Source organism: Polyodon spathula, chromosome 2, assembly GCF_017654505.1.
Source record: "Polyodon spathula isolate WHYD16114869_AA chromosome 2, ASM1765450v1, whole genome shotgun sequence".
In the NCBI taxonomy this organism is placed as follows: domain Eukaryota; kingdom Metazoa; phylum Chordata; class Actinopteri; order Acipenseriformes; family Polyodontidae; genus Polyodon; species Polyodon spathula.
The window spans coordinates 35,081,404-35,102,628 of NC_054535.1; the positions used below are offsets into that span (position 1 = coordinate 35,081,404).

General features: G+C 36.6%; 1 protein-coding gene across 2 annotated transcripts; it reads right to left on the reverse strand.

Moving 5' to 3' along the window:
• Positions 1–1,235: 1,235 nt before the first annotated feature.
• LOC121295664 (microsomal triglyceride transfer protein-like) lies at positions 1,236–21,118 on the reverse strand. Of its 2 annotated transcripts, none has more exons than XM_041220625.1 (18): positions 21,100–21,118; positions 16,853–17,046; positions 16,310–16,453; positions 14,187–14,294; positions 13,674–13,790; positions 13,189–13,328; positions 12,781–12,931; positions 10,761–10,918; positions 10,507–10,675; positions 9,910–10,017; positions 8,690–8,902; positions 8,039–8,250; positions 7,455–7,552; positions 7,227–7,348; positions 4,853–5,080; positions 4,174–4,298; positions 3,539–3,709; positions 1,236–3,118 (listed from the first exon to the last, which is right to left on the reverse strand). In XM_041220625.1, exons 3-18 carry the CDS (start codon positions 16,451–16,453, stop codon positions 2,971–2,973), a joined length of 2,412 nt encoding a protein of 803 aa, XP_041076559.1. In that variant the 5' UTR covers positions 16,853–17,046; positions 21,100–21,118; the 3' UTR covers positions 1,236–2,970. The 2 variants fall into 2 exon arrangements, with proteins under 2 accessions (XP_041076559.1, XP_041076548.1); XM_041220614.1 differs by lacking the exon at positions 21,100–21,118 and adding an exon at positions 20,395–21,093.
• Between the last annotated feature and the right edge of the window lie 107 nt (positions 21,119–21,225).

Consider the following 21,225-nt stretch of genomic DNA (forward strand, 5'->3'; position numbering starts at 1 on the left):
AACATTCAATATCCACATGTGAAACAGTATGTGAACCTTTAGATTCAGTAACTGGTGGCACCCCCTTGAGCAACATGACTTCAACTAAGCATTTCCTGTAACTGTTGGTCAGTCTCTCACATCAGTTTTGAGGAATTTTGACCCATTCCTCCTTACAGAACTGCTTCAACTCGGTGACATTTGAGAGCTTCCTTGCATGGACAGCTCATTTCAGGTCAGGCCACAACGTTATGATGGGGTTTAGGTCCGGACTTTGACTACGCCATTCTAAAACGCAGAATTTCTTCTTCTGCAACCATTCTTTTGTAGATCTGCTTGTATGTTTAGGATCATTGTCTTGCTGCATGACCCACTTTCAGTTCAGCTTCAGCTCACGGATGGATGGCCTGACATTCTCCTCTAGAATCTTCTGATACAATACAGAATTCATGGTTGTGTCAATGATGGCAAGCCGTCCAGGTCCTGAGGCAGCAGCGCAGCCCCAAATTACCACACTTCCACCACCATGCTTGACAGTTGGCATGAGGTTCTTCTGTTCGAACACAGTGTTTGGTTTTCGCCAAACATAACGTTTCTCCTTGAGGCCAGAAAGTTCTACCTTTGACTCGTCTGACCAGAGAACATTGTTCCAGAAGTCTTGTGGATCATCTATGTGCTCTTTGGCGAACTTCAGATGGGCAATGTTCTGTGGAGAGCAGTGGTTTCCTCCTGGCTATCCTTCCATGAACACCATTTTCGTTCAGTTTTTTTCTGATAGTTGAGTCATGAATACTCACATTAGCCAAGGTGAAAGTGGCCTCTGGGGTTCTTTGTGACTTCCTTGATGATCTTCCGGTTTGTTCTTGGAGAGATTTTGGTAGGATGACCGTTCCTGGGTAGAGTCTTGAACTTTCTCCATTTGTAGACTGACAATGGATTGGTTGAGCCCCAAATCCCCAGAAATGATTTTGTAACCCTTTCTAAACTGATGAGCACCAATAACCGTTTTTCTGAGGTCCTCAGAGATTTCTTTTGATTGTGGCATGGCGTGTTTCCACACACCTGCATGGTGAAGACCAAACTCACAAAGTTTCTGATCTTTATATAAGGTGGGGCCTCCCAAACTAACCCCTGAAGATCTACCTAATTATTTAAACACCTGATTCTAATTATCCCCTTAATTAAGCTGATAAAACCAGGAGTTCACTTACTTTTTCACATACCCTGAATCTCAATTACTCTTTGTTTGTCTAATTCATACGTCATTTTGTTTCAAAAGACATGGAACTGGTTATTATAAAACCTATTGGATATTTAAGAAAAGACTGGTTTTTGATTCAAGAGGACTATCATGGTAAAAGTATGGAATTTTCATAATTATCATTGGGGTTCACAAACTTTCTCAGCACTGTACATAATACCTGAAAGACATATTACATGGTATAAACAACAGGAAACTAATGAAATGGCTAAACGCTGCAGTTTACCAGGGACAATAATTTTATTCTGGAGGTCTTTCCCACCCCATCTATCTACAGTACCTATCTAATAAATTTGCAATGTCAGCTTCACCGTAATTAAGTAATGTTCTTTGTGAACAAAAATAACAAATGGAGATTTGTTCACCATCACAGATAAATTAATCCTGATGACACTAAAATCAGTCATGATGCAGGAATCTAACGTTGTAATCTGAAAAACGCCTCCATTCTTCAAGGCTGCTTTTACAGGATGACCTAGTTCAGTCATAATAGCAACCAGCAAATTGACAATCTGAAAAATGTAAATACAACATTGTTTCTTCCCCCTATTGTCCACATAAATATATTACCATGGTGAGGAGTTAAAATGCATAACTGAAGAGTACCACACAAATTAACTGAATAATTCTATCCCAGTCAACACAAAGGCAGTCTCTGTACGGTGTTACCGTTTATACCCAATAACTACATCAGTAGGGTAATTAAAACAGCAGCATACCTCTGCCACCATGCTTTGTATTGTTTTTCAAGTGTACCAGAAATAAATAACAGTGCACTTCTTAATTGTCCATAGTGCCAATAGTGTGGACGTAAATAAATTCAAAAAGTTAAACATTAAAAAAAAAAATAAAAAAAAAAAAAAAGGATTTAAAAAGATAGCATTTCTGGGTCATGCCTGTGAATGCACACCAACTGCACAATCTCTGTAAAAACAATCAAAATTAGGTTGTCATTTTTATCATTTTTACCAATCACTGTAAAAAGAAATAGGAAAAGAAAAAGGGGGAGGGGGGGGGGGCACACACTTTATTTTCAGTAAAGGATTCTCTTTTTTTAAGCATCAAAGATTTGAATCTGTGTATAACAGTGGATTAATATACAATATTAACATAAATGGCATAATCCACTGTAGACACAAATTTCAATGTCTAATTTAATCGAAACTCAAAATACATACTTCTTTCACTTAGAAAACTGCTTACTATGTTTTCTCTTTGACAAAGAAGATTTAAGGGTGAAGTCATACAGTAGATATATTTTTTAAAAAGGAAGCAGCATTGGACTTCAGATTCTAACTAAAATGGCACCATAACATTTTTTTTTTTTAAATAAGAGTTTACAAGACAACTGTTTTTCCAGACCTACCAACAAATGAAAATCTATATAAAATGTTACCACATAATGCACACAAAGTCAAATGGCAAGGCAAAACGGGAATGTCACATATTAGTTTGGTCATAAAAGCTGAACTATTTAGGAGTTGGAAAGACCTGTTTTTCTTTTTTTTTATACATACAATGCTGTATGGTAGGTTAAGACTTTATACATCTGTGTCAACTCTTTTTGTGAGGTCTTACATATATTTATTACTTTTACAATAGTTTTAAATAACTGTAATTATGTAAACACTGTATGCACATCGTTTGAATAGTTTACTTCCTAATTCACTAGTTACTAAAGCGGCTTGCCAGCCCCTATGCCGCTCTTCCAGCGTTTTCTCTTTGTGTATCTACCAGTCTTCACTAAACACTTTCTTACACATGTTGGAGTTTTCCTGATGGAGAGGGAATTCTGAACCAGGCACAATTTCCCTCCTGCCTTTACGGGAGACGTGGTGTTTTCCAGAAGGCAGACTTTCATACTTGGTCAGGAATTGTCTGAAAATTGACAATGAATTAAACATAAGAACTATCCATCTTTTTCGGAGAGATAATTTGCAAAAGGTGAACCAGATTTATGTCCTTTACTCCATTTGTTTCCATTTTTGGTTTAAAAAAACCCAACAACTGCTAATCTTATAAAACAAGTAACAAAGTACTCAAATGGCTAATTTCAGGACTCAAGTGTATGGCTATGTTTTTGACTACTAATAACGTAACATTAACAATTAAAATTCTTTCACAATTAAATGGTGAAAATTGCATTTTACTGTAAAGGCCTTGATAAATCTGGTCCATTGTGTTTTATAACTCAACTCTATGTGAATTAATGTGAAGCAGAAGTGACTTGGTTTAATCTATTATTTTTCAGTATTTTATTATTAATAAAATGTCCTGTATCTTGTGGTATTAATTTACCTGAATGGAAACTGAGCCTTTTCCATCTGCATGCAGACCAAAAACGGGTACTCTGAAAATTTCACTGTTGTGATGAAGTCCAACGCAGCTTCAGTTTCAAAGCTGACTTCCACTCCAGCTCTAACAAACTCCATATCCACTGTAACATTGCCAGTTACAACCATCGCTCCCCTGCGAAACACGAAAGACATTCAAACTATTTCATAGGGCCAATAATGTAAAGCTCCTTCACCCGATACAGACTGCAATATCTTTCTGTAGTATGTACACCAACATTTTAAAGGTAATGCTAGTATGAACATATTTTAAAGCAAATTGTATACTTAAAAAAAAAAAGTGGATACTTAGATAAAATGAAAAATACAAGCATGTGTGCAAGCATCCACTGTAACACCATCACCAGGAATATACACAACAGCCTTTCAACTCTAGTACTAGCAAATGAGCCACTTACTGTATATGAGCACCACAAAAAGGATGCATTTAAAATGTATCAGTAACTTTCCTATAGTTTTCACAAACTGTCTTACCTTATCTACTGTATCTTTATATAATTAAGTTAAAAATATAAAATTTCAGTTAATTGAATAAAAATGATATGAAAGAGAGGCAAATGGACCAAGTGGGCAGCTTACTTGTTATTGACACTGGTCTTGGACTCCCTGTACCAGAGGCTGAACTCCATGCCACCTGAAATATCAATGGCCAGCCCTCCCTGGAACTCTGCACTGGCCCTCAGCCCAGACTGCAACTGGATCACCTGGTAGGGTGGGAAGGCGGAGTTTAATTAAGACTCACCTCCGTTTACCAGCCAGAGCAATACCAGACTAAAATAAAAAATTTAAATGAAAAGGAACGTCCACCAAATCAGAGGAAGATATATTTCTAGCAAGTGGTATATACAGTAACCAACACATATAGAATGAATGGAAAGCATGCATTAAAGTCTACATATAATTATTATTGTTATTTTTAATTTTCATCTGCAAACCTGAAATCACAAAGATTATTTGAAGTTTGAACACTATACGTCAGAAGCATTCCCAGCTGCTAAAAGGGACACGAACACATTATATCACATGTACAGGTGACTGCATACGTGATATATACTACTATGTTGCAATTAAAGGAAATGAATACCAGATGAAAATGACTCGTGGTGTTGGCCTGGTTATTAGGAAAACAAAAGTCAGGGAATAGCAAAGGATACCCAGGATATGACAGCGAACAGCGATGGAGTCAACCTATGCTTTAGTGAAGGTTCTAAAATATGACCATTTCAAGCACAGTAAAATAATGTTACAGAGTGCCTACCTGTGAGTGGTCCACCAACAGAATGAGACCCTTGACCACATTCATGGGCTCCCCCGTTGCAGAGAACATCTTGGACATGAGGTCGCTGTAACCCTTAAAGAACGTAACTGGCCTGAGCTGCACATCAAAGAGCACAGCAGACATCCCAGAGAAGGACTCCAGGTCCTCCTCCCCTTCATCAGCAGTGGCTGCGATGAGCGACTCCAGACCCTGAGCTTCAATCACAACCTGCAGTACACCAGTATAACAGCGTTTAGGGAACAGCGCTGCCAATTCCAATTACACATAATACACCATGTAACTTTTACAGGTGCCTTATTGACTCTCCTGTAATTATTGTCTACAACTTCTACTCAGTCATTCACCATGACAGACCAGCCAAAAGTGGGCCTTGGCTGGTTGACGAAGGAGTAACGCTGGGCCTTCGTTAGGGTGGAATGACTTCCTAGTTGTCACCAATAATGGATTTAGACCCCCTTGACGAGGGGAAATTCACTTTTTTTTTTTTTTTTTTTTTTAGCAATAATAAACATGGAATTATCATGGTCGGATATCTGTTCAAGACTCAGACAAGTATTCGAATATTTGTTCATTTGCAAAACATAAATCAAAGGCATTGTATAAAATTATGTATTAAAGTAGAAACATATGCAAGAGAATAGGTTGTGAAGGCCTTACTTTATCCTTGTAAACTAACTACAATCAAGGAATGCCAAACAGTAACAAAAATAACAAATATTTATTTCAGACAAAAAATTACATAAAGTAGACACCATGTTATTTTGTAAACAAAGTGACACAGTGCCAAAGACACATTTTCATATAGTAATAGCATTCTGAGTTTCACTTGTGCCTTTTTAGCTATATGAACAACTAAGTGAAAACTGTCAAATTCAACTTGAATACTTGAACACAAAATAAAACATTTAAAATTATAAATGGCGAAAAGGGGGCTTTGTACAATGACAAATAAATGTTGTTTGTTTACATTTCATATAGCAGAAACTAGGATCACAACAAACAAACAAAACATTGATTACTATACATAGCATCCCCTTTGCAAACTGGGCCAGTGTTGTGAAACCTGCGGCATTTTGGGGTGACATCCCTGATCTGTATTAAGAAACGGACCCAAATTGAATCGCTTCCCAAATCTGAAGCAGTGTGCACAACCTAATATGAACTCTGGTTACAAACAGCTGTCTAAAACTTTTTAAATAGGGGGTCAAGAGCAGCTGTGTTGATCCTTTAAGTGTTGTTTTTTCTTTCTTTTCTTTTTTATGCTTAAAATACTAAAATCAGACAGAGCTGTTTATTTCACTTGACATTTAAAAAACTGTCAGTCAGATTGTGTCAAGGTGGTAAATTGATGTGACCAAAAACATGTTTTGACACGTGTTTCTAATTTCTATCAATTATGTAATTTGTGGCGGACACCAATGTTTTTGTGCTGTAAGACCTAGTACTTTTAATCATTTTAGTATTTAAATATATATTTCATAACAATTTAATAGTCTAACACTTTCTTGCCGAGAACTTATCCATGCAATGTGCTGAGAACTTGTACTCAAGACAGTCTGGCACCTATTCAAGGTAATGTTATGGGAATGTGAATCAGGAAAGATAATTGAAAGGTCAGCATAACTGCTGCCATCCGTTGCTTCTTCCCAGCCAATATAGCGCCTGGGGATGACGACAGTTAAGAAAGGAGTTAAGAGGATAAAAAGGTGAATTAGCTAGCAAGACAGTGAGGCTTGGGTACTTGACTTGCCAAGGAGAACGGGTGATATCTATTCTCTTTGACTCTTACAGTTTAATAGTGTTGCCACTGTATTAGAAGTTAACTAATACAACTTTTGATGTTGACGACAATTGTGTTGGTGTCCACTTATTCCTAATACCTTCTGAGAATATTTTTAAATACACATTGGTTAGGTTTGAAATATTACAAAGCCTTGGAATGCATGTTAACCCTTTCAGGACCAAGCATTTTTCAGTAGGATGCTCCCCCAGGACCAGATGCTTTTTGGCTGTAGTTGACTCTTTTCCTATCCACTGATGTGTGTTTCAAGCCTGTACTGCACAGTATGGTGGCCCTGTAAGCCTAAAAAACGAAGTGCTCTTTTTATCGTGTTTACACGATCGCTGTCCTAGAAGCCAACTTCAGTATGATCGTGTTAACATGATCCCGGTCCTTAAAGGGTTAAACAATGTTCGTTCAAATGTTCCAATATTTTTCCCACAATTAAGCAACATAGATAAGCAACCTCATATAGTCTTTATGACTACCCTGATGGCTGGATCATTTAATAGAGTTATATGTTTAAAAATAACTCATGTCCCAAAATATAGCATCACCCTGTTTGTTTATTACCTGGCTTGCATGAAGCTGGGTCTCCTTGCTGAAAGCCATGATGTCCATGTTACTCCTCCTCAGGATACCAGAGCCTGAGTAAAGGATGTCCAAACTGTAGGTGGAAGTGGTGTCTGGATTGCCTGCAACACAGAACCAACATAAACAACCCTGCATGGGGACTGCAGAAAGCAAATGTGGAATGCCTCTTGGTATATTGACGGTAACAACCAGGGAGAGGTCACGTACGTGTAATGTATCCAGAGAAGGCAGACGATGATCCCACTTTGGAGAAACGGTCATAGTTGTGGGAAACCATGTCCCTCATCACTTGTCGAACCACTTTACTGAAACAAAACACAAAAAAGTTTTCTGCAAGTCATTTTTTAGAGCAGATTCACAGGTGTTCTAAAGGTGTATTATTTGTGTCGATATTCACTGAACCAACAAATTTAACTCAGTCTCAACACTTTTCCGGTTTTACAGAAGCTTTACAGAAAAACATCTCTCTGCGCCAAGTGTCAGTATTTGCATCAAAAACATGTCTTTATATACATATGAACTTTTACATTTGGACATCACTTCTCAAATCAGCTTCACTCTCTGTATTATATGCTTCTGTTTCACTTAGTTAACAGAACAAACAAATTGTGAGACCTTTATGATCAGTTTAACTGATTGGCCTTATTCCCCTAGAGCACACCAGTTGCTTACTGTAGAAACAGCTGTTACACCAGTATCCTGACAGCAATTAAGTCAACCAAACTGCTGAGCAAAGACCAGGCAGTATTTCCTTGCCTCTCTAGGAGGTGCTCTATGTGGTGGTACCTTACCTTGCTGGCATTTCAAAATGCAAGATATCCTGCACCTTGGAGAGCATGTACTTGTTCATTTCATGAGGCAGGGATCCAATGGAGAGAAACAGGTTTTTCACCTCCATGTACGTGGGGTTGCTGCTGAAAATAACATCTGCTGCAGCTGTCCTGACAGTCTTCTCGTAGACTCTGCGGTTCTGGTGATAGATCCGGTTCAGGGTCTTCTTGACCTGGTAAGCAAAGCAAGCCACATTGTATAGTACAGTTCTCTGTCATATTCTTTTCACACAGAAACACTGTCATTTAAGTTTTAATCAAATATTTTGATTTGTTTGTTTGGTTTTGGTGAATAAAAATTAGACGTACAACATATTCTTAACAAGATATACTGTACTTAGGTTGGTACACACTAAAAAGCCCACTAACATTAGGCTGCATTTTTTCTAAGCTGTTGGTTGCCAAGTGATATACAGTTACCACAGACGACAGGAAGGCAGTGGAGATTCTAAATATTTGTCCCCAGTGACCCTTCCTCTATTTATAGAACAGCGTGCAAATAGATGACATTGCAGAAATGGGGAAACAAAGATTATGGAAAAAGCTAATCCAAAAGGTATTTTTGTGCCACTTGCTCCTCGGTGTTGGATGAAACATCAAAAGGTATTGTACCTCCTCTGTGATCAAGGAAACATCATACTTCTGGAGGGCTGCGATGGCAATGCTGCTGATGGGCCCGCTTCCTGACTCCGAGTACTTTGTCAACAGAGGGACAGCCTCAGGTAAGAGTGCATTCTTCAGAGCCAGCAGGTACATCTTGATCTCCGACTCCACCTCAGTGCTGCCTGGGCCCTCTAGAATCAACTTCTTTGTCTCCACCACAGCCTAAATAAGAAAAAAAATAAATATGTATTTTTAATTATTTAATAGATGTATTTTTTTAATGTGTGTGTGTATGTATATATATATTGTAATTTGGTCTTCATTATTGTATTCTCAATTCAACAATTTATTCAACATACAATAACTTGATATTTAGAAGACAAAAATGTAGATGTTCTGAGAGAAAGTTAGGAGGAGATAACGCACACTCTCTAAGTTGTGAAATTACCCTGGATAAAAAAATATCCAATCAACAATTCTCAAAAGAAATTGCAACAATTGCAGCACATAAGCAGCAACAAGTATTGATAACACCGTGTAACAATTTTTTTTTTTTTTTTTGTTCCTGGGTAGTAAGTGTTATTTCCTAATTGCTTATGCCTCAAAAGTATAGAAAATGGCTATTATTCCCCACAAACTTTGCTTTTGTGACCAGGACAGTGATATTTCAAAATATCACTATTTCCAATGGGAAAACAGGCAAATGTGTGTCTTTTCGTTCACATAAAGTTAGAAAAAAACAACATGTGAATCCAAATTAACATGTATTTATACTAAAGTAATACAAAAATGACTACAAAAGATTTAGAAGTGAGTAGGTTTTTGAGATTTATGATTATACTGTAAGGAAATAACACTTACTACCCAGGAACAAAAATTGTGTTACATAGTGTAATGTGGTAGGAGTGTTCCATAATGCTTTCATATTCTGTCAGGGGTGAAGAATTACATCCAGATAAGCATGAATTATATATATATATAAGTCATTTTACATGCTACACAATCACATGAGGCTAAAAAGAATTAGCAAGGAAATGCATTGGTCAGAACTCTGATGTTATAAAACAGCTCATGCTTTTTTAGGCCAATTTAAAAGTATGGTTCTTAAAACAAGTTTAATTGTTTCTGAGAAGTCTTTAAAAAAAGAACACTTGCAGGTAAATTATCAGAACAATCTCATAATGGTCTCAATTGTTTCCAACCACAAGTATCCAATTGAACAAACTTACTGGAAGCTCACAGCCTCCCTTCTGACAAAGCTTCCTAACAAGGGCTCCCATAATAATTACAACAGACTCCTTGATGTCATTGCTGCCAATTTTTCCATTCAGTATGCCCTGTTGTTGAAAAGAAGAACAGTACAGCATGTTAGAAAGAACACACAGTATTAAAACGGGCAACACCCATATGTCAACAAGAGGCTCAATGATAATTCCTTCATAACTTGTATTTCTTCACATTTATGGCTTAAGTGTGTAGTGAAACTTATAATGCTGGCATGGCATCATCATTGAAGCAATACAGCATACAACAAATAACATGGAAAGATTAATTCAACATAGTATGAGCACAACACGGAAAATTACCTGCTGGAAATTCCTGCAATGGTTTATCCTGGTCACGCTGCAATTACCATGTCAACCTTCTAAAGGTTCTGTAAGTCTGTGCTGGGGATTTACATAAACTGGTTTTCTAGAAAGAAACCATTTAATGTGTGTTTCAATTCCCAACTCTTACTAACTGACTGCAGGATGGGTTCAATCCAAGCTTGGTCTCTGTCTCACTAGGTCAGGGCAAAAACCAGACCCTCCGATAACAAAGCTTACCATCAAGGTTTTTAGCATTTCCTCATTGGGATGAGAGGCAAAGCCACAGGCATACAGGAACCTCTCCTGTAACATAAAACCTTCCTCTTCTGAGAAATCAAGGAACTCCAGGATAGCTTCTAGCGAGGCCGAGGTTTGAGTTGAGGTAACTGCGTCCACTAATGGGGGGCTGCAAGAGGAAGGAGACAACAAATAAACTTACATTTGAGACAATCAGTGTTCAGTACAAATGCTAATACTGCTACTGTACTTACAGGACTGAGCTGCTTGCACTTCTGAGCACCTGTAAGATCTCCTCCTTCCTTGCTTTCCTCATAATCTGGATCAGGGAGAGGAATTTCCTGGCAGCTGTGGCATTGGAAAGGCTCTTGGGTTCAAATTCTTTACTGACTGACTGCCAGTGTTCCCAGAGCTAAGAGTGAAAGAAAAAGCAAAACTGTTCAGGTTTCTAATGCCAACAACAGAACCATAACAGAGGCCTGAAGTATTGCAGTCAAGCTGTGTTTTTTCTTAAAAGTGAAAATTGTAGGGGGGGTGGCGGGGGGGTCTTCTTTGTTTGGCACATGTACTTGTATAGAGTAGGGCAGAGGATGCAGCTTCAATCCATGCAAGCTGATGACAGCCGAACGGCAAGTGGTTACGTGATGACAACCTCACCGCTACATATGAGTCATTGCCGTTTAAGTGGACCAACAGGGATTACTCAACCTTAATTAACCATTTTTTGTTTGAAAAATGTGGGATATTTACTGGTCTCCAATAATCGCCTGGTCGCTAATAAACGCTGGGGCTTCTGGGACATATGGTAAATTGATGCCGGGTCTCTTTTAAACTCTGGGTTATGAATAATAATATAATGCGCGTCATACTGAATGTTCCAGCCAATACACACACATGGCTGTACAGCGAGCTTACCAATTTGTTTTTCAACAGCAATGAAGAGACCCTGAAGCTCAAGATGAATGATAAGAAAACTGAATTCAACTTATTTTAAGGTACACGTAAGGCACACATAATGGGGGGTTGTGACATTATTTTAAAACAAGTTGTGAAGCTTTTTTGAGCATGCTGAAAGAAAGTAAAATACAAACTTGTTTTCTGATATTAAACAAGGTTGCCTTTGTGTATTTGTATGTGTTTTCTTTTTTTTGTTGTTTTTATTGTATTAACAGTACTTCGTGCATTTCAGTCTTGCAATGAATATTCCTATTTTGCTCCTTTTCCAGCGTTCTTATCTATAAATGCACACTTTATAAAAACAAATTAGTCACGCTTTTTTTGTGATAATCCTGGTACTTGTATTGATTCTATTGTTAATCTTTAAACAGTTTGAAGCATTTTTTAGTGTGTTGTATTTAGTACTGTTGTATGTAGTATTTGATGCAATTGTTTTGCAATGAAGATTCGTTGCTGGTTAATTTTTCATCGGTTGCCCATGCTTACCAACGTACACGTTTTGAGGGTGAACAATAAATATAATGTGTTAATAAAGACGATACTTATTGCTTTTATTAATTTTAAAACCATGTTTGTTTTTTTTTTTTTATTGTGCTGCAAGCCTACCTTAATACACGCTTGTGTTCCCATATTTACAGGGCTGCCTTTAGTGGATTTTACTGTTTTTATTATTACAATACAAACTTATTACCCACTGACACAACCTTTAATGACGTTGCTGGAATGTTGTAATTTACTTGTGCCATTTCTATAAGGTTGTGTGCAGGCAGCTTTTTCATGATTGCATCTGAAGTGATCTTACATAATAAACGCAGAGTCTCAAATAGTCGCCGGTCTCCAATAGGTACCGGGGCTACTGGCAAATATTGTAAATAAACACTGGGGCGTTTATTTAAAGACTTACGGTATGTTTAGCATGTCTTACACAGCTCTTATTCTGTACACACACGACACCTGCCCAGGCACCATTTTGACAATCGTGTGTTATGTATCACCAACAACAAATGGAGGGAAAACATCAACTTGAGCTGGAATTTGAGACTAATAAAGTCCCAGGCTACAAACACCTTCAGATAATGTACAAGTTTACTTATGTGTAAGGACTCTGTTAATCTTGAAAAAAAGATACTTGGGGGGGGGGGGGGGGGGGGGGGGGGGGGGGGGGGGGGGGGGGTATTTAGCATATTAGCTCTTTCAACACTGTAGACATGTACATATTTTCAGAAAAAATAAAATAATAACAATAATCTGGGTGGGCCTTAGCATGTAATTAGGGCAGGCACCAGCTTTATTGTTAAGTGATCTACTTGTACTTACAGTGGGGCAGCCTTTGCATTCTGATTTAACTATTTCAGCTGGCAAGGGGATGGACACATACTTTGGGTCCACAGACTTGATAATACTCTTCACTGCTTTTCCAGCCGTTTCTTTGGGTCCAGCTTCAATCTCTACCAGCTGCAACTTTTGTCTGCATGATAAAAATAGAAAATATATTTTTCAAAGCAATTCAACACAAAAAAAATGTTTATTCTTGAAAACAAAAAAAAAAACACAAACCTCATTGTCAAATATGCCTGGTTCCAACTGTGTTGAATACCCCAGGATTGCTTATCAACCCGCTGTGCCGCAAAGTTTGTATTTTAATTTTTTTCTTTATTAATTAGTGTTTTGTTTACACAGCCTTTACTTCCAAACAGCAAGCCTTTACTACTGACGTTTCCTTACTTTGAAACAATTTTGGCCGCGATAGCCTGCCGTACATTTACAGACAAAAGGTGATTCTCTTCGGAGTGTGCCGATTTGATGAAGCCTTCCTCCAGAGTAAAAACTGTGGCTGATGTGGACTTGCTGCTAACTCCCAATACCTAGGAAGTGGGAGAAGGGATAAAAGAAAGGACATCCGTGGAACAATAGCAAATAAACCAATAACTGCAGTGCAAAGACATCAGGAGGTCTTTTCACTGGAGCTGGTTGATAATTAATGGTAACTGGTTACCACAATACAGGATATTTACACTGCTAACTAAATTAAGAACTGGTAAACTTACAGGTATTTTCTCACTGGAAAATGTAAGTGGCTGTAGAGGAGTAGTCCACTGTAAGATTTTTCAGGAATAATGACTAACGTTTCACTGTTACTAATCTCTCCATTCACAACTCACTTTTTCTACGTCAATGTACTAAAACTATCTTTTCCATGGAACACTGACCTTGCTGTGACTTGTGAAGCCTGTGTCTGCAGTCTTGCAGCTGTCCAATTCTTTGATTCGAGTCACCTGATTTTGACGAGCCTGGTAATTAACCTTACACTTTCCCGACACATCCATCTGTTTTCCATGGGGAAAATGCAAGCTTATGAATATATGACAAATGGATTCATTAAAACAGATATTTGGTGTGATGAGTTTCAGAATTCTTAGGATGGGAATTCTTGACTGTGAGCTAAACTTCTGCATTACTGTCATTTATTTAATCTACTGACCACTACAATTTGGTATTGTATACAAACAAAATAATGTGTACTATTTGTGGTCAATAGGTGTAAATATACACTAAAACAACATTTAGAAAAAATGTAAGCACAAACATATATATATATATATATATATATATATATATATATATATATATATATATATATATATATATATATATATATATATAATGTTCAAATTAATCAGTTATTGCACAACGCTGTTAAAGTGAAAGCTGTAGTTACTGACCTCTTCAGCCCTGCCAGAGCTGAGCTGCAACTGAAAGAGGCTGACCAGACCCCTCTTGATGTTCTTAAAGACTGCATGTTCCTCTGGATAGGAATACAAGCTTTTGACCTTAAAACAAGCAGAAACCACAGATTACATTTGCACTGTGGTAGACATGCATTTACTGCAACCAGCGCCATGGCACCAGTTTATACAGTACATCCTAAGTGCAGTGAGTGCAGAGAAAAATTTACAGGGAAGCAAGAAAAGACATTAGAGTATTAAATCATTCACAATTAAAAAGAAAATAAAAAAAGGTTTTAGAAGCTTTGTGGGGTTACCAGTAACTCCATACCAGTATTCCAGAGACAGCAAACCCTGCAAATGCTACATTACAGTATCTACACAGTTGTACTTTGCACAAGAAATTAATGTTAACACATCATAACTCCCCCGCAAATGAGGATCACTCCAAGAAATCTTGGCACTCCTCATTGCTTAATACCTCAAACTTTAAAACATCAAGGTCCAGCTACCCAGGTTTTTTTTTGCACCTTGTGCACTACTGTGGACTTTATTCAGTGACACAGCGTTGTCCTCTGCAGCCATGTGTGTAACCTGCAATGTTATCAGCCAGCATTGCATCACTGTGCTTCAGATAGCGATAATAAAAGCAAAGATCAGGACACATTAACAATCATAATCTATCATTGGGCCACATGGACTTTATGAATGCATCCTTTACTTAGTTTTAAGACCAAGTAAGAGTTTTTCATAATTAAATTTCTTTTAAACACAAAGCTAAGACTAATGTTTTGTTTCCAGGGATTCCGAAAGACAAAATAATAAAAACTAAAATAATAATGCTAAAGTAACGTCAGTTTAAGTAAAAAAGACGATAAAGTCAGTAAAGTCTAATGGTTGAACTGCATTTTAAAATGAAAGTCTCTGATCTCTATAGTCGCTATTTATTTTCTAAATCTATGTTTTATATATATATATATTATATATATATATATATTAATTACTTTTTAAAATTTCTTAGTTTCCAAATATTTAGATTACCTTTTCAATGATCTTTCGTATACCTATATTGTGAATAAAATAAAATAAAAGCTTTTTAAAGATACCAAACCTTGTATTGAAGTCAACAACCACTACATAAACCCTAAAAACCGAAACAAAAAAAAAAAAAAGTGTTCAGCAATAAAATGTACAAATGTGGATAACAGAGCAAAAAGCCAAGTTGAAATCAGAAAACAAGAGATAACAATGCAACGCTGCACAGGAACTATTAACTGTAGCACTGCCATGTTAAAGAGTAAGTAGAGGAGTTCCAAAAAATAGAGTGTTACACGTCCCCACGTGTTGCTATAACTGTTTCAATAACTTTGACAACTTTTTACACTTCCAACTTTAAAATCTGTTTTCAAAATAGCCACTCTAGTGCACTGGAGTTCTGTCCTCTAATTTACTGCAGGAACAGTGATTTAAAAAAAAAAAAAATAATAATAATAATAATAATAATAATAAATAAATAAATATCAACAAGTGCTCTGGCTTTTCTGTTCTGTACCACATCACGGATCGTTATTGCTCTGTGACCTGTTTGACAATGTGGGCAATAATCCTTACACTGTCAGTGCACTAGAGAGGCCTTTTTGTAATGAGTTTTGAAACAGATTTTAAATAAGTGTAAAAAGTTGTTAACAATGAAAATAAATGACAGGTATGTTACTTAACAGTTGTAGCAACACATGGGGATGTGTAAGGCTATATTTTACTTTTTAACTTCTTTATTGTTACTGTACTGTTGGTGCACAGTATACAAGAGCTAATCCTTTACTGAAGGTCAAGCAAATAACAATTGCATTTTAATAGGTGATAAGGAGATTAGAGCGTAGTCTACTGTAATCTCACACAGACCTAACCATATCAACAAAACAATACACCTGCCCTAAAAAGTTATCACTAAGAAAGTTAATAAAACAAAATAAATGTGTCATTTACAAATACCTAAATAAGTACAGTTGTGCCATGAACAAGTAAAAAAACAAACAAACAAATGAAAGGCTCAACCAAATGTTTAGGGCTAAAATAATATTTCTACTGATAGATTTTTTTTTTTTTCAAGATTCCAATACCTTTCCAAAATTCAAGTGAAGGAATAGTGGTTTTTCTAGAGCTGCCAGATTGTCTTTTCCCAGGATGCTTTTTACAGATGACCCCAGGAAGATGTTTCTCTTGTCGTCACGTTTGTTCACATTTTCAATCTTGACGTCACTCATCTAGAGGGAAGTCCAGTGAACATAGCAACACAGGTTAACCATTCACATGGACTTAGTATAGGATAGTAGTGTAGAATTAGACATACTTTAAACATGTTTGATAGTAACATACTGTACATCCCTCACCAAATCAGTATCATGAAAATTATTTAACGACAGACGTACAGGCATCTCCATATGTCACCAGATTATGATACTCTCAATAACTTGTGCTAAATAATGTCCTTACAAAAGTATATTCACAATTGATTAGCCAATACCCTTCCAGGGTAAGGAACTGCTGGGCTTTTGCACTAATCTTATATTTGCACTACTGTTGTGTCAAAAAGAAAAAAATACAACTGCATTTAAAGAAATCAAACCCTGTCTATTTCACCATTTCCCCTACAGAACACATACCAAAATTTTTATGAGCTGCTCATCTTCATTGCTTGGATTTCTCCAAACTAAGTTGACATTGACGCTGGTTGAAATCCTATAACCCGTGCTTTCCTCAGCTGTCCCTTTGGCTCGGTCCAGCAGCACCTCAGCAGCATAGCTGTACTTGTACAGTTTTCCATTGTTGAGTCTCGGTCCAGCCGTTTGGTCTGAAACTTCAGAAGGAAGACATTTAATTTAAAATGAGTTAAGTTTTTCTTTTTACTGTTCTCTCTCATTTTCATAGCCAAACATTCTGAGGGGTTCTTATTGTAATTACACAACTACCAAGCCCATAAGCCTTGTATGCAATTACAAAAAACATTGCTGTCTTATTCAAAGCTCCAGTCATATATAAAGTTGGATACATGTACCACTGGGCTAAAATAAGGCATTAACAAGAGATTAATGCAAAACAAATGGACATAAAAGAACATTTTGATTTACTGTCATGGATATCCATTTTAAATCATCAGACAATAGTTCTGGTTTTACATGCTAAAGATTTTAGGAAGAACATGAAATCAATCAGACAAACACATACTAACAATTTCAATATTTATACTTGTAACAGATACACAACTTATTCAGAAATCCTATTTTAAACATTTTGGTTTAAATAATTTCAAACAAATAAAGATTTATTTTTTGATATCAGATTATTTTCATAAAGATATGTTTCTACAATGCTTCTGTAAATGCAAACTAAACTAGAATGGAAGTATTTACAGAAACGTTGTCTGTGTTGTTGGTTGTTTTGGATGGTGTGTAATTTAAATAGTGTGGTAGAAGTGGTTTCAATAGCCAACATCGTTTTATAAGCATTCATAGTGTATAATTTAGGATTTGACCTTAAAAGAGAGGTCAAAGTTCAAAGTCCAAGACAGTTTTAGAAAGTTCTTAATTGGTTTCTTATACATGTAAATAGTACATGAGTCTATCTGCAGTATTTAAGGAGATACAAGCTGTAAAACAGTCTATTGTCCAGTTTGACCAATAAGATGTCGTCAAAGGTCAATGTCCAACACATATTTGGAAAGTTCTTAGTTGGTTTCCTATACATGTTCAATAGTAAATATTAGTCTATCTGCAATCTGTAAGGTGATATGAGCTGTAAACAGTCTATTAACCAGTTTGACAATGTATGAAAGGTCAAAGGTCACCATACAAGACATTTTTAGAAAGCTCTTAGTTGGTTTCCTATAAGTGTCCAATAGTACATCTAAGCCTATCTGCAGTATTTATGGAGATAGAAGCTGTAAACAGTCTATGGTCCAGTTTGACCATGAACAAGAGGTCAAACGTCAAAGTCCAAAACATTTTTAGAAAATTTTTAGTTGGTTTCCTATACGTGTTCAATAGTAAATATGAGTCTATCTGCAATATTTAAGGAGATTTAACCTATTATAGTACTCTGTTGTCCAATTTGACCTGTAGCGAAAGATCAAAGGTCAAATTAAACAGCATTTTTAGACAGACCATTGGCAGTTTCCTGTTAGTGTTCAATAGCAACCAGTACCCAAAAAGCACTCTGTAAGGAGCTATGAGCTTTCAAACGTGTTTACTTTTTTTGGCAAAATGCCAAATTTCTATATCTGGCTCTAGAAAAGTCATAGGTCATGGGCAAGGACATATTTTATATCGCATACCATGGTTCCTATATGTGTTCCATACAAACTATGGGCCTATCTGCCCTCTTTCAGGAGTTATGAACTGTCCAGTTTTAGCGGTCATTTTTTAATTAGCCAAATGTCCATTATCTAGGAAGTTCATATATCAATGGAAATGAGTTGGTCTTAAAGAGAACCAATGGATTCCTATTACGTTCAATAATAGCTATGACCCTATCTTGTCCCCATAATGACTTGTAAGCTGTTTAATTTTGGGGGGTCATGAACTGCTACCCCCAAATACAGAAGTCCGATCGGCACCAAAAGCAATAGCAACTCAAGTCAGATAGAGTGGAATAGTTGTGCCAAGTTTCGAATTGATCAGTTCAAAGCTCTAGGAGGAGATAGGTTCCAAAAATCGGTCAGAAACATGGACTAATAAGAAGTATAAAGAAACCGAGAGAAAACAAAGCCTGCGTTTTACAACGCAGGCAATCACTCAAGTCATTGCACTTCTATTGATTATTCAGAGTGGGTGGCAGACATATTGCATTGGCTGACATGAACAAATAAACCCTGACTCAGCTACTATACACTGTTAAAATGGTAACCAGTTTACCTCTGAGCTTTCAAAGGCTTAGAAGTTCCTTTGTTTTACTGAGAAATCTTGCCCTCCTGTAAATAACTATATAGCAATGTCTGTGGCCTCTTAGGACTGTACTGTATGTATCAGAACACCACACAGATCAAAACTGTTTTTAAAGGCACTACACAGTAACCTACTCGTAAAGGACTGCTTGCCACTTATTAGCATTAGCAGTATCACTAGTCTCCATTGCCTTTATGTTGTAAGTATCTTCAATGCTTTATTTTAAAATATCCAAATATCTCAAAAGTTAATGCAATAGATGCTAAAGTTGTTGTTGCTTCCAGGGACCGAATCACTTTGTGCATTCTAACTCAAACTTTTGCATAATGCTGGTTCTACTGAACTAAATAGCTTTCCTCAATTTGAAATGGGTAGGTGGGGAGATAATGACATTTAGAAACACCCTTGGGACTTGTGTTGTAATGAGAGAAACTGAGATTTCAAAACCACCTGTGAAACATTCAGATTTTGTACCAATGCTTTATCAGTTTAATTTGGGTGCCAATATAACCAAACTATAGCATTCTTTCCCTTGATATTAGCCTATATTTACTGATGGGACAACAGTGATTTGCTTACATCATTGTTAAACAGTTTTCCTGTACTAACAGCAAAGGCCTTCTTTTTAAATCTTCAACAGCTCACACATATCGATAGAAAACCTGAAAACTCAAGCAGCTCTAACACAAATACACTTTGTAGTTTAAGATACCCAAGTAGACATTTTGACATTTGCATGAAATACAGTAAACCCTCTCTATTAATGCTTGTTATAAAAGGTAAGGTAATCAATCCACTGTATTTGTACTGTAAGGCAGGGATGGAAATAATACTTCCACTGCATATCAGTTTGATTCATTCCTGGTTTTACTCCGAGTTTAATAAGACACACCTGTGCTTGTTACCTATACACTATGGCTAATCAAGCTCATAGTGAAACCTGGAATAGATGAAACTGCTCTGAAACATATGCAAAATAAGAAAGTCCTACAATTACTACTTGTATCTACTGTAGATATACAGGAAGGTACAGTATGAATGGGATTTTATACTTGACGTTTGCAATGTAAAACATAATAAAGTACACATCATTAATATGCTCTACTTACGTGTTACATTAGATTTTAAATGTGTAATTCCAACATTTCTAGAACTCACAAAACCTGAATGTTGGCAAACCAAGGAAAGACAACCGTGTTATCTTAATGCTAATACTATAGTTCATTAGGTATACTAGTATCGTTACAAATGTAAGGAATACTCACCTTTAGCAGCAGCAGAAAATGAAGTATAAAATATGCAGATGAAAATCAGACTTAGCCGCATCATATTTAGGGTTATTCGATTTCGAATGATTGCGACTATCTAGCAGCTCATTTAAAATGATCGCTGAAGTAACTGGCTGTGAAGTGTTCACAATTAAGTTAACAAAGCAGAGAGCCTCTCAGGTCGACAGCAATACAGTTTATCTTTCTTTCTTTCTAGATGGACTAGGGGGCAGATTCCAAATTCCACGCGCAAGTACTAAGTTCACACAATGACCTCAGGTAAATGATTAAACTTGAGAGATCTGGTGTTTTCAATTCACTTCTTTGCTGTAGTATTAAGTAACCACCCCACTCGAGGCAAAAAAAAAAAACAACTCATCGACTTAGTAGTTGAACCTATGTTTCTTTCTTTTTTAAAAAGAATATCGAATATCGGTTGTTTTTTTTAAACAAAGTTCGTTCTATTTTTATTAGGATGCTTTACAAATACATGTACATCTAAAATGTTATGGATTAACTCTCTCACAAATAGACACTCTGTCTCAATCGTGTTTATATCCCCTTATATTATTATGACTACACATTCACCCAGCTTTTGAAATGCTAATAAATATCGTAAAAAAATACGCAGATTTAAATTGATATATCAGCATTGAGGAATTTATTTTACACTTTATTCCATGAGCCTTTCTTTTCACCTACTTCCTTTCAGTCTTCTGTGTGTGAGCTGTCGGGTCAAAGCTCTTGGTGACGTCACGCGTTCACGGCGCAAATGTTGAAGTTATTTATATTATGGTGTAACTAGCTTTGTTTCTAATTAGTTTTATT